Here is a 13,405-nt window from a genome sequence, read left to right as displayed (position 1 = left end):
GTGTTTCTCCTCAGGATTTCCTTTATAAAATATCATCAGTTTCTCAGATAATGAGGTCAGTGTACGTACAAGTAACAGATGTTCAGGTTTCAGACGGCTCTCTACATCCAGTCTTCAGGAAGTCTTTACTCTTGGATCTGTATGATGTGTGTGTGGTCTACATCCACCTGCTATTGACATGTTCCGATTAGGAGGGACAGCCAATCAGAGGTAAGGTGGATTACAGAGAGGGGTACAGTGTTCCAGTCAGAGGTTGAACTGAAAGCCTGCAATAAGGATTGTTCCGAACTATGGCTCATTCAAAGTTACCTAAACAGTGTTAAAAAAATAAATGTATGGAGCTGGGAATTAGCAGCATATCTTTATGTAGTTTATTATATTGTGACTTGTATCTTATCATGGGCTATTATGGCACATAATGGTCTTTTTATTTTACTCTTTTTGTGTACAGCGCTTTCTAAATCTTTGTCTGTGACATAAATAAACTTTACTTGCTTACACCTGAGAACCATGGGAATGCCAACTCTGTTTCAAAATGTGAACATTTTAAGACTGTTTGTGCATCTATATCACTTTGTCACATATCCACAATACATAAAAACAAGGAAATTCAGAAGCAGTCTAACGTCTATAAGATTTTACACTATATGCTAGTCTAATGGCAACTATGATTTGATTTTATCCACCAGCTGAATTGCTAAGGCTTAGCTGTCATGATACGCACTTCCATTGTAAGTGATGTTGGACATAGTCCTCATGTCACCAAAAATACATGAGATAGTTTAGGCAAAAGTAACATGGCTCTCTGTTTGTATCAGCTTTTCTTTTGCTCAGCAGGAACAAATAATGGGGAAACACAAAAAGGAAACTACTTAAAGCAGACCTGAAACTATTAAGGGAAATCAAAACATATTTACTATTTTGATTGATCTATAGTTCAGTCTTCAAAAGCTGTGAAGAATACCAAAACCCTGCTTTCAAAGACATCACCTTGGATTTCTACTTTATTTTCCCTCAGTCCGTTTAACATTTAACAAAACAAAGTGGGGGTCTTTACATCTTAGATGTGGAGTTCCTGCACAGCCTGTACATGTAGTGCCCATCTCTCCATCAGCAATTCTGTTTTCAGATAAAGTCCTTCTGTGATCTTCTCCATGACAAACATCATCTTAACCCTTTCTCTCAGTGCTTTTTTTTTTTTTTTTTTTTTGGGGGGGGGGGGGGGGGGGTATGGTTTTAGCTGAAAGATAGCAAATCTTTGCTTTCCTACAAGCAGCAGAAGAGATCTGACTGGATGATTTTATTTAGTTAATCTGCTGATTAATTAACAATGCAAATACTCATTATTTGCAGCCTTCTTATTTCATTAAAAAATTTGAAGTCATGTCTATCAGAAGATATTTCAGTATGGGTGTGTTATTATTTTAGACCAGCCTGAAAAAAGTGAAGCTGTCCTTTAGCAAAACACTGCTGGGTGGACATTTAAAATCATGGATTTCTCAGAAATCCAAGCACCTTGGCTTATCTGTATCTAATGAAAGCTGACAGATATGGGTATGATAAAGATGCATGCATGTTGGAGAGAAAGAAGAAGCAAGGTTGGGGGTATGACAGTAAGAGAGGGGTTGGAGGGAGGGGGCATGTAGGAAAATAAAGTCATCATGTTATGAATCTGATTGTTGTCACAAGAGTGGACTCTGGTGTCCATCTGTGCACGAAACCAGGATGTGTTTCTGTGTCAAAATGAGCGTGCGTCTAGTTGCTATTTTTAAAAAAAAGAAATAAAGCTCTTTATTTTGCTTAACAAATTATTCACATCGTTCACATCATTTGTTACTTCAAACACAAATTTGCTCGTTTATCAAAGAGAAAAACTTTTTCCCTTCCGGTGGAGCACTGACTCTTACGTCTTTCCACCAGCGCAGCCCAAAGTTGTTCCAAATAGAGATGCTGAATAATGATAATGAAAGCGTAGGAGTGAACATTTAAGAGGACTTTTGAATAACGATGATGATGAAGATGGAGTGAAATTTCCATTAATTAACTCACGGGAGTCATTTTCTCAACAATGTTCTGTTTCCTGCTCGTCCCTGTGTGTGTTTCTGCGTGTATTTGTTTAAACTTTATTGTCACTGGTGTCTCTAGGACAGCTGGAGGCTATGTCAGAGTTCAGCTGCTTGTTATACAGAGCAGAGAATGAGAGGAGAGAGGGTTGGGGGTGGGGTGGTATGGTGTGGGGAGGAGTGTTCACATTCATTTGCGTGCGTTTGCATATGCCTGTGAATGTGTAGTGTGTGTGTGTGTGTGTGTGTGTGTGTGTGTGTACGTGAGTGTGTATGTGCATGTTTAGTCCTATCTGGGTAGTGGAACAGAAGGGTGAAGGGGGGTGAATAGTGAAGTTAATGGGCTAATGAGAGCACCGTGCTTAGGAAGAATACAAGAGGCTGTCTGGCATGGCCAGATAAAAAAAACTTGCAGAGGCATTAGTGGAGACCCAGCAGTCCTCCTTAACGGCGACACGTTCTTTGTCCACGCACACCAAAAGCCACTTTAATAAGCAGTGAATTCATTATAGATGTGTTTCTCTCGTTTTTTGGAGCCATAAAAGCAAAGAGATGGAGAGTGAAGGGATGTGGAGAGCAGATGTGTAAACTAGAAAACCACATCCAGTTTTTTAGGAGCATTAGTTTCAGTTTAATGTTTAGATATGGTTAGCTTTGTTGTTCACTCGATGATAAGAATAAACACGAAAACTACGCTTCAGTTAAAGGCTGTGTCGGTCAGATATTTGTTGACAGCATTTAGAACCACACTTCTGTGCACATTCAAGTAAGTTTAGCTCAGATGCGCACGGCTAAAACTAAAATTCATCTAGTTAGTTTCATTTCATTCAATGTTTAGTTCAGTAATCAGAGTTTGGGCTCAAATAAGCGGATTAAGTTGATTTTGTTTTATTTGATCTAGTTGGACTTCTTAGTTTTAAGTAATTTTTAAGTAAGCACTTTAGTTTAGTTTAGTTTAGTTTAGTTTAGTTTAGTTTAGTTTAGTTTAGTTTAGTTTAGTTTAGTTTAGTTTAGTTTAGTTTAGTTTAAGCCCCGTGGCAGCATGTAGAGCTTGTACCACACCTTTTACCTTATGTCAGCTGGAACAGGTTACAGTCCCTCTGCAACCCCATTTAAACAAGCCTCCAACAGTCTGTTTAAGGGCATTTGCAGCAGCTGTTTCAGTTAGGTTTAGTTTAGCTTCATTTAATTTAATCTGTTGGAGTTTAGTTTTGGTTGACACAAGTTGAGTTGAGTTTAGCATACACAGTTGTTGTCAGCTGTTCAGATTTGTCTGTTTGTTTTCTAATTCAGTTACGTTTTATTTGAATATCTTTAGTCTTCAGTGTTGAAAATTCAGGCTTTATGAAGCAAGTTAAGGGATTTTTCTTTGGGTCAAGAGGAATGCATTTCGTGCAGATTTGTTACATTTGTTACAGTACAAACGGGCTAGGAGCGAGCTTTGTGAATTTAGTTTTGTTTTCTTTCATTCTGTCTTTCATTTTCTATTTTCCAGCTTGGTGAAACAATTATTGACTTGTTCTAATAATTCCTTTTTTATGATGAAGACTGGAAATTTGACTGTAGTCCGACTGTGTTAATTTACTGTGCTGTCACAGCTTAGTTTAGTTTGGGGGGATTTTAAAAGTTTTTCCAAGTCATCCAAGTTCTTTTTATTTTTGTTTAATTTAGCAGCATTGATTCTTCTAATAATGTATACAGGTAGCTTAGCTTGGTTTAGTCACTTACATCTACTGTGCTTACACAGAAAGGGAAAGTTGAATTCAGTGTAGTTTAGTTTATTTATTGTGACCATTCAAGTTTAGAAGTGAATCAAGCAAATATGGGGTTTTTTTGGTTTTGCTTGAGTTTGTCTTTTAGCTTACTCTAGTAACATATAGTTATTTGCTAGCGAAGCTTATACTCTGGTTAAGGATAATGAAATTTAGTTTAATTCACTTCAATTGAGCAAAAAGGGAGGCTAAACCGAATCTGGTTTTACATTAACACTACAAATTTCAAAGTGTAGACAAGCACACGCCTCCAAGAAAGGAGAGGATATTGTTTGGCAATGTGCAACTCTCTTCAACAAACAATAGCAATAAGCAATCAGAACATTAAATGTACATGAAAAGGCTGTAGAATGTGTTGAGGTTGCTTTACCCCCCATTACATCTTGGAGAGATGGGGATGGGGGTAATGGGAGCAAGCAATGGGAGAGCTCATTATCTGGCAGACCATCTGCTATTGGGAGGGAGGAACTGTCTGTCTGTCCCAGACACAGACGCTCTGAATAGGCCTGAAGTTCCAGTGAAAATGCTCCTCTAACTTCCCTAAATTAGCTGTACATCTGGTACATTTGGTCACACGTGATGAGGGAGGCTGGTGGAAACTGACCAATCATGTTTTAAAAAAAAGTAGAGAAAAGAAAAGAGATGTTGCTAACATAAGCAGAATGTAGAAAAATATACCTTGCTTTAATTCCATGTTTGTTTACAGCTAGATTCATCATTCTGCAGCTCGGTTCTACTTCATTACGTGTCCATGCAGTTGTCCACGAGTTTGTGGTGGACTTGTGAGATATTTGTGATCTAATCCCGCGAAGCTCTTTGTGCAACACGTTTGAATCTATGTTTGATGTCTGTGGAAGTTTTCAGTGCAGCAGCATGTGCAGGTTGATGTAAATGAAGCAGATGAGAGTTTATGTGCATTCAGTCAGATCGCTGGGGGAGCGTGAGTGTGAGAAGTTGCCCGGCGCAGCAGATGCTCTTTGTTGCTGTTGTTCGGGCTATTGTTGTTGAAAGCTGACACTGAAGGGGCGGGATAGGCTCCAGCTCTTGGCAGCAGGAGGGCAGCCTTCCTTCCTATTGGCTCCCGCGCGTGTCGGTCAGTGGTCTGTCACCGCCCCTCGTCACTCCGTCGGTAAGTTGAAGTAAAGTTTGAGCAACTTTGTTAGGCTGAAGTAAACTTGCCAGCAGCACTTGACGGCCGCTGCGGGACTTTTCAGAGGGACCGAGAGAAGGAGCACCGCAGAGATGAAGCTGTGCCGCACTTTTCTAGGTTCGTATCGCTCACTTTTTTAAACTGTAGAGGAGCAACTTTGAAACTTAGTGTTTAAACTTTGTGTCTCGGCATCTCCATCTCTCTTTAGAATCATTGTGCTGACGCAGATATAAGCAGACAGTCAACAGACACACGCCGGAACTTTGTTTTAAAAAGTTGCAGCAGCTCTGTTAGCGTCCAAGAAATCCCTTTAGAGACATTGTGACCATCGCTGTACTGAATTAAAAGACGCTTACAGCTCTGTCTGGTTACACCAGTTGTAACTTCAAAACATCTCCGCGGGGCAAACTCATCGCATGCAAGCATTTCGAAATAAACTTAAGAAATGTAAACTTGAGTTCTGAGTACACAGCAGAGATAAACTCCAGCCTCTTCGGATAAAAACTGGCCAGACAAAGGACAGTCGGTCCCTGGGGGACCGTGTGGCCCCGGTACCATGGGGACACTGCCAAAGCTGCGGGCTTATTAAAAAGTTTTTTTTCTTTCTCTCTCTCGGAGTGTGTGTGTGTGTGTGTGTGTGTGTGTGTGTGTGTGTGTGTGTGTGTTTAGTCTGTCGGCTTGTTCCATCTGTCGAGGGACTATAGGGGCCTCCCCCGGTCCCATCCTAAGCGCTCACTCAGCTGCTGCCCCCATGTAATATTTATACTGGCTGCCTGCACTCCGCACAATATAGCCACCATACAAGAGCTATAGTGCTGCAGGCCTCTGCCATCTGCATCTGCAGACAGACTTTAGAACAACAGAGGAACAAGTTTTCCCAGCTCGTGCACCGGCTGCTCGATTACTCACACTCAGCCTTCAGAAGAAAGTTTTTGTTTTCAGTTTTTATTTCTTCAAAATAATAGCCACAAGGGGCGACCGATTACAAATGTTAAACTGTGCCAACATAGGCTTATACAAAGTGACACGGTGTATTTTACTTTTTCTTTCCGAATGAAGTGAGTTTACCCGTGTCTTACCCTTCAAAATAAAAGGCAAGAACAAGTGAATGACTTGATATTGTAAAGTTTTCAAACGTATACATTAAATAGGTTTAGATCTGTCCATTCACGAAAGTGATATTTATTTATGTATTTATTTATTTATTTATTTATTTATTTACGGGGGGGGGGGGGGGGGGGGGGCAGTTTGGGGTGAGTATGGAAAATAGTTTTATATATATTTATATATGTTTTCAAAGTAAAAACGTAAATAGATCGACTATAAATACGAGTCATTAGATATTTAAATTAAAGACAGTTTAATTTTCAGAGCTTGGACTTATAAAAGCTGCATTCTGCTTTGTTTATTTCAGTTTATATTAAGGATGAAATGATTGTACTTTATTTTGTCAATGTTTCCGTTCAAAAAATAAATAAAATGCAGTGGTGATATGATAAAGTTTTTAGACCTTTAAATGGAATAAACATTAGTTTTGGATATTCATTTTTCATAGATTTGGCATTCCGTTTTGTCTGTATTAGTTTATAACGAAGGCAAATATGGTTCAAGTTTTATCCTTCAAAATAAAAGCCACAACAGTAAAAAAACAACAACAACAAAAACCCACCCACTTGGTACTCTTGTGACAGTGTGTTCAACAGTATTGAAGTTTACATGTAAGCATTCATATTATTAGTGTAAAATGATTTTACTTGAAACCATAAGATTTACCTTTTAAAATAAAATATGAAAAACTGACAAGTTTGAAGCAACGTTATCAATGATTGGGACAAATGGAGCAAATATTGCCTATTTTAAAGGTGAAATATTATCATTTTAAAAATAGAACCTTTGTTTGATGCCATTAAAGTTAGCTGATGGCAGATAGTTAGTGTCAACAGTGGGCAGACAAACGCTTTTGTTGCCTCAACAATGAGCTGTAGTAGATATTGTTTGCCAGAGCTGTCCACGGTTCTGAACACGCACAGAATCTCTGGAGCAGCACTTTGGAGCTGTCCGCAGTGCTGATAGCAGCGAGCGATTGTGATTTGAGATTTGAGGCCTTTTCTCTCTTCTCTTTTACCGCCAGAAAACCTCCGTGTGTCTCTAGTTCACACCTGACCTACAGGCCTCAACTTTGCGACACCGGTCCACCCTGTGCTGGATCATGGCCCGGGATATTTCCTATCCCCCCTCTCTTTTGTTTATTGGGTTGTCGATGGCGTTGTTGTGAATCCATTCTCTCTCTCTGCGTGTCTCTTTCTGCACACCACTGTCTGAAATCATACTGATGGCGGCGTGCACGGCCGGTGATTGATTTCAGCTCCAATGCATAACAATGGGATTTCACAAAAAGAGCCTGCTGCAAAGAGATAAGAATTTAATAGAATTTCTGAAAGCTGAAGGTTGGGCTTTTTGAATATTCCCTACGTGCGCGGCGTGGAGACAGCAGATAAAGGATGGCATTTGTGGGGACTATTCTCAAATGGCTTGTAATGAATGGTTGTCATTTCCACTAATGGTTTCAAAACGGCAAAGCAAAAAGCATGATGTGAGCAACATTTGGGAGTGACTCCAAGTTGCTCTGTTAAGACCGGCTGTTTGTTGTTCGGAGCTGCGGCGGTCAGCCTAAAAACGATGAGCAGATCAGGAAGTGAGAGTGATTAGTTGTCTTAGTAAACTCCTGCTTCTCTTTTTATTCAAACCGATATCACACTTCAGTCCTTTCGTCGCCTCCCCTGAGCATAAATATTTTTTATGCTCGGGGGAGACATATAATCTCCCTCTTTGCCTATATGTCGTTAACCCCCACCCCCTTCTTCCCATACGGAGGAGTTATCAGATGCTGTCAGCGCTGCGCGCATATCCAGACTCTGCTACTACATCAATTCACGGTCCTCGACTAAAAAAAAAAAAAAAAAAAAAAAAAAGTCCCCCTGAATGAATTATTGGACGGTACCACTTTCCGGGGTGCGTTGGGGGTGGTGAAGGATTACAGTAATGCTTTTGGGGGACATCAAGAACTTGTCAGCGGGTGAAATGTATAAAACATGAGCTAATTCTGGTGTCTAATATTGTGTTGGAGCCCAGAGGCGTAGAGATGCTTCACCAACGATTACACGCTGATAATGGTGTTTATGGGATGTTTGGGGAAATGGAAACTTTATTTTCATATGTGGGAAATGGCGCGCAGTTAGAGTCAAATCTGGTTTAAAGTTGTACGTTTCGCTGGCTTGAGACATGCTTAGGAGAGAGGAAGGACGAAAGTCAGGGAGGGGTGTGTGTGTGTGTGTGTGTGTGTGTGTGTGTGTGTGTGTGTGTGTGTGTGCACATATGCCCATTGAGTTAGTGTGTAGTAAGAGGGGACTTCAAGCCCTGCCCATCTGATGCTGGAGGTTTTACTACAGCTTCCGTGATGTCATGGCAAAGGGCGGAGGGAGGAGTTGAAAGGGGCGGGTGGGGAGTTGAGAGGGGATGGGATGGATGGAGGGAGGAAGGGAAGGGTGGAGGGAGGGGGTGGTACAATGGCTCATGAGGGAAAGGTAAGTCAATATTACGTTTTTTCTCCCCTCCTCGCTGACAAAGGCAAATGAAGCCATGTTTTTTGCTTACAAACAAGTAACATCTTAACGCCCGGATACGGAGCCGTGCGCCGATGCGCTGCGCAAGAGAGGCCGGTGCAACCTTCAGCTCGCTCTTCTTATTTATCACATCTGGACGTTTAGAACGGGATAGACGATTGCTTTTTACAAGAAAAAAACAAACACATAGAGCTTTTACTCGGGATATCGTGCCTCTTTAAAGAAAACTACTTGGCCTGCAACTCTAAAAAGAGAGCGAGAACGCGGCGCCGAAACCACAGAGGAAATATTATCGGATACAGGTAATCAGAAATGTTTTGAGTGTTTAGATCTGTGATGATTCATCTGGAATTACCCAGCCTTTGTGCGTGACTTTGACTGTGTGATATTTAAAAGCATCCCCCCACAGCGCAATTTAGCACCGGTTTAGTGTTGATGTCACATTTTTATATTTCCTAATTCCCCGGTGTGGATTAAAACTTACCCACAGCTGCGATCTCCCCACAGTTTGACCTGATTTTTTTTCTTCTTTTTTCCATTTATTTACGTTGTCAGCTGCTATTAGTATTTTCCGCTCAGGATGGAGATGAAGCTATATTTTAGCCCCTTCCATGCTGCGTGTGTTTACACCGGCGCCGTGTAATAAGTGGGAATAAACCAACTATGGCGCTTTCTCGGAACCTCAGTTGATGCGTGCACTTCTCTGCCACTCTGCCCGTGTCGAATAGTTCATCATCAGAGTGTGGGGCTTGAAGAAGACACACTCAGTACGATGCTCCATCCTCTGCTCCGTCCTCTAGTTTCACCTTCCTGTCTCCAGGAATAAATTTGCTCGTTTACTGTACCACGTCCCACCCTTTCTAGTAAATTGAGATATGTGTGCAGAGTTTGTATTATTAGAAAGGTAGAGCAGCAGGAGTCCTGCGTGTGTTTGTGTGTGGACAGATGGATGGATGGAGTGAGTGTGATTGCGAGAAAGAGAGAAAGGCAAAGGGAAGGATGGAGGGAGGGGTTGACCATTTGATCCTCTGCAGCAAAAAACAGAGATGCTCTCTTCAAATGTCAGCCGCCTTTAGTAGTGCGCAGATGAAAAAAAAAGTCCTCAGAAGCGCACTGAAAATAGACGCCGGGGAGGGGAGCCTCGAGTGGCACGTTTCACTGGATCTTTTCGGACTGTGGCACGGTGCAGAAAGCGAGCCCGTGCGTCTGTGCTGTTGTTGTTGTTTTTTCTTGTTTTTTATCCCTCACACCCCCCACTCCCTTCTCTTGCTCACCCCACCTTCTTGCCTTGCTTAGATGGCCGCGTGATGTGTGCGCCTCGCGGCTTGTCAAAGCACCCGCGTCCTAAGATGGAGGAAAGAGATGGGGCTGCCGATGATGGTGATACACAGAGTGTTATGTCACCCGCTCTTTAAGTTTCTCCCCACTCCACTGTAGCAGTAGTAACCTCAGAAGAGAGTGGGAGAAACTTGAGCTGCCCGTCAGGAAAGCTTTCGGCGTTACTTTGCTTCCTGGTTTTCGCCGTTGGAAACGCGGACTTTAAACGGCAGAATGTCTCCGCTGCTTTTAAATATCTGCGGCTTTAAAATAGTTTTTACAATCTTCCACTGGAGTTGGTTAAAGCTCATTTAAATGCATGGAAAAAGCATCCGCAGGCCTATTGTTTGGCTTAATGTAGAATAAATACCGAGCCACACATGTAACGCATCCTAGGCAGAAAAGATAAAACACCTATTGTTTTTCTTCTGTTTACGTTTCCAGTGAAATGTAGCCTAGTTTTGGAGGGGGATTACCGAATTAGGTTATTGGTGCCTTATGCTGCTACAGCAGCGTATAGAGCTGCGTGTAGCAGCCTCTGATATGACCTGCTCCTGTGTGTGTGTGTGTGTGTGTGTGTGTGTGTGTGTGTGTGTGTGTGTGTGTGTGTGTGTGTGTGTTTGTAGTTACTGTGATAGGAGGAAACCTCGCTATTTATGAAGGGTTGAATAGGCGATGGTGAGGACAGCAGGTGCCGGAGGAGGGAGCGCAATAAACGCACTGGAGGAGCAGCTGGGGCCAAATTGCACCCTTGTCATTCAAAGCCTATCAGAAATCTAAGCAATACAAGCAAAGGTCAGGGTTGGCCCTGGCTTTCAGTAGAGAGGAAGCATTTCAACTGAAAGGCTGGAAATAATGAATTTCATGCCTGCATTGAAATGGGAAATAAATAAAAAAGAAAAGTGAAAATTAATTAAAAAAGCAAGACAAAAGTGCACAGATTCTTCGAGAGAGGAACGCAACTTGGAGAAGTGTTTGGAAAACGGAGAGGTACAGATTTTCAGGTGTGCGGCTCAGTTTAGTCTTAGAAGCAGCGGTTTGTGTCATTTTCTCAGAGGTCAAGGTGACCCTCAGGGGAGCTCCCCCCTCCTAAAAGCTGGTTGCCATGGTGCTGTTGCCTTTCCATCCAATCCCCATCACTAAACTGATAGTAGCATCTTGCAAACTGCCCCTCTTTTAGTCACCTTTCCTGTTTAATTTGCCCTTCAAGCTAGGATCTTTAAATCACAAATTTGCTTTTCACACCTGCCTCATAATCTGGAAACTCTCCTTTCTTTTGTGCTTTGACACAAAGAAACCAACAGAGTAACATGAAACCACCCCGCCGGTGCACAACTTTTGATTTCTCGCTCCCGTCTGCTCAGCTCGCTGTAATCACACTAAGTTATCTCTAAATCCTGCTTAACAGGGGGCCAGGGGTGTACAGCTGGCCCCAGCGCTGTACACACACTAATGCTGTTACAGACAGTTCACCCTGGTATTTAATCTAACTATGGATTTAGACCTCTTTGCTCTATTGTCCCAGTACAGTAAGCCGTAGTCCTGTAATGGTATTACTTCAGCCTAAACTTTGTTTTCAGGTAAAAGGTTTTCTTTTTTGGATCAGGTATTGATTCTTATCATTTATTTTCTTTGTGTGCAGATAACTGGCAAATCTGCCCCTCAATAACAAAAAAACCCAAGCTAAAAACCCATTCATTTTGCATTCACTCCCACCTACCGTCTCACTTCTGATTAACCAAACGTCCCCGGTGAATGGCTAATTGTCTCATACTCCTCCAACTTTTGCTGTAAAATAATGAGCTGTGAGTCTTTTAGATGGAGAAAGAGCAGCATGTGATCAAAGAATCAGAGAGAGCAGATCCTGAGCACGCGAGGTTCAAATCAGTTTTCTAATTTCCTTTTTTTTGTTCTAAATTTAACACAAGATGCCAAAGAAGGGTTAATTCTGACACCTCTTTCTGTGATGAATCGCTTCAGCTCTCTCTCTCTCTCTCTCTCTGTGTGTGTGTGTGTGTGTGTGTGTGTGTGTGTGTGTGTGTGTGTGTGTGTGTGTGTGTGTGTGTGTGTGTGTGTGTGTGTGTGTGCAGCACGAGGTCAAGACTAAGCAGAGTGAACGGGGGGCTGCTGACACACGGCCCCAGGCTATGTGTCCTAATAGAGTGCTGTTATATGTTTGGCATTTAGGAAGGGCTCTCAGCTCCTTGTCCCCAAAACTAACAATACAGGATGGATGCTCACTTCACTTCACTTTAAAAGGAGGGAGAAAGACCAGAGAGGAAGCAAAATAGGCATGGGAGTTTGCCTACTTGTGTGTGTATGTGTTTGTGTGGAGATAGCTGAGACAGAGATAGAGATGCAGACCTAAAGTATTGCTGCTGTAATCACTTTTTCACTCTGGGGTGGGGTGGTGGTGAAAGTTGATAAACAAGCATTTTGTAAATGGCTGAGCTTTGGTGTGTCAGGGTGTGTGTGTGTGTGTGTGTGTGTGTGTGTTGGGAAAGGGGAGGGGGTGTTCAAGGGGTCTGCTTCAGGACCCCTTGGATGCGGACACACAGCCTTTTGTTGTCTCGTCCACCATTGCTCTCACTGCTTTTAGTGCGCCACTCTCACTCACGGGTTCACGCACAGGACAGTCAAGCATGGAAATAAAGAATAAAAAAACTTAAGAGAAATGAAAAGGTAGGGATGCAGTCAATAAAGGCCGAGGATTTGTTCAGAGAGCTTTAGGTTTTGTTGCCTCAGAAGACTGCTGGAGGTTATTTGTAAGAGCTGCATTAGTTATTTAAAAACATTCTATCTTGAATTCCCACCACAAATTCTGAGTTCTGGGCATGATTGCTCTCAAGCACCACTGCAGCTTCCATTTACATTTTCAACAGAGTGGCCCAAATGCCTGGTCATACAGTCAGTCTAAGCTGAAGGACGCTTTCTCTTTCAGAGTGTTCTGATATATATATATATATATATATATATATATATACACATAAATATATGTGTGTATCTCAGAAAGGATCAGATTTCACTGTACCAGCTCAGCAGTGCTTGAAAACCGAGTGGGAGAAAGAGACAGAGCTGAAGCGACACGAGTTGCAAAGTTCAGCCTTGAGCACTCGCAGAAAAAAGAAAAATCTACACTTTATTTCCCCACCTGATCTTGAAACTACGTCTCTGTTTTGTATTTAACACCTGCACTGGCATCACTATGAGCACAAAGGGATTTGTAATACTGTGTTTGTCTCAGGCCGTCATCACAAAGATAAACTGAAGAGCTATTACCTTGATGAAAAAAGAGTGAGGGGGGGAGGAAGAAGAGCGGTTTGATTTATGTGCGATTCATTATATGCTAGCCATTCTTCAACCTCTCTCCCCTGACATTGCTCCCCAGCACCACCACCATCACCACTACCACCACCCCATTTCTTCATATATACGCTCCCTGAAAAACTTGATAAAAATGCACAAATTTGATTGATTCTA

At 42.0% G+C, this 13,405-nt stretch overlaps 1 protein-coding gene across 11 annotated transcripts in view; it reads left to right on the top strand.

The window, feature by feature from the left end:
* The window catches only part of myt1b (myelin transcription factor 1b), a 138,783-nt gene that overhangs the window by 88,362 nt on the left and 37,016 nt on the right, over nt 1–13,405 (top strand). For 2 of the 11 annotated variants that reach the window (XM_086276059.1, XM_086276058.1), the window contains exon 1: nt 5,034–5,102. The exons of 7 other annotated variants lie outside the window; for them this stretch is intronic. In XM_086276059.1, coding sequence (XP_086132185.1) covers nt 5,078–5,102 — 25 coding nt within the window. In that variant the 5' untranslated portion in view covers nt 5,034–5,077. Of the gene's footprint in view, nt 1–5,033; nt 5,103–8,536; nt 8,570–8,613; nt 8,911–13,405 lie in introns of those variants that run through there. 2 more of the 11 variants (XM_086276061.1, XM_086276060.1) reach the window with 2 other exon arrangements.

The sequence above is a fragment of the Aulonocara sp. 'chitande type north' Nkhata Bay genome, linkage group LG20, assembly GCF_057382095.1.
Source record: "Aulonocara sp. 'chitande type north' Nkhata Bay isolate Kocher_YH1m ecotype deep benthic linkage group LG20, A_spYH_male_GT1.1, whole genome shotgun sequence".
Lineage (NCBI taxonomy): Eukaryota > Metazoa > Chordata > Actinopteri > Cichliformes > Cichlidae > Aulonocara > Aulonocara sp. 'chitande type north' Nkhata Bay.
This window is presented reverse-complemented; position numbering and strand designations above follow the sequence as displayed.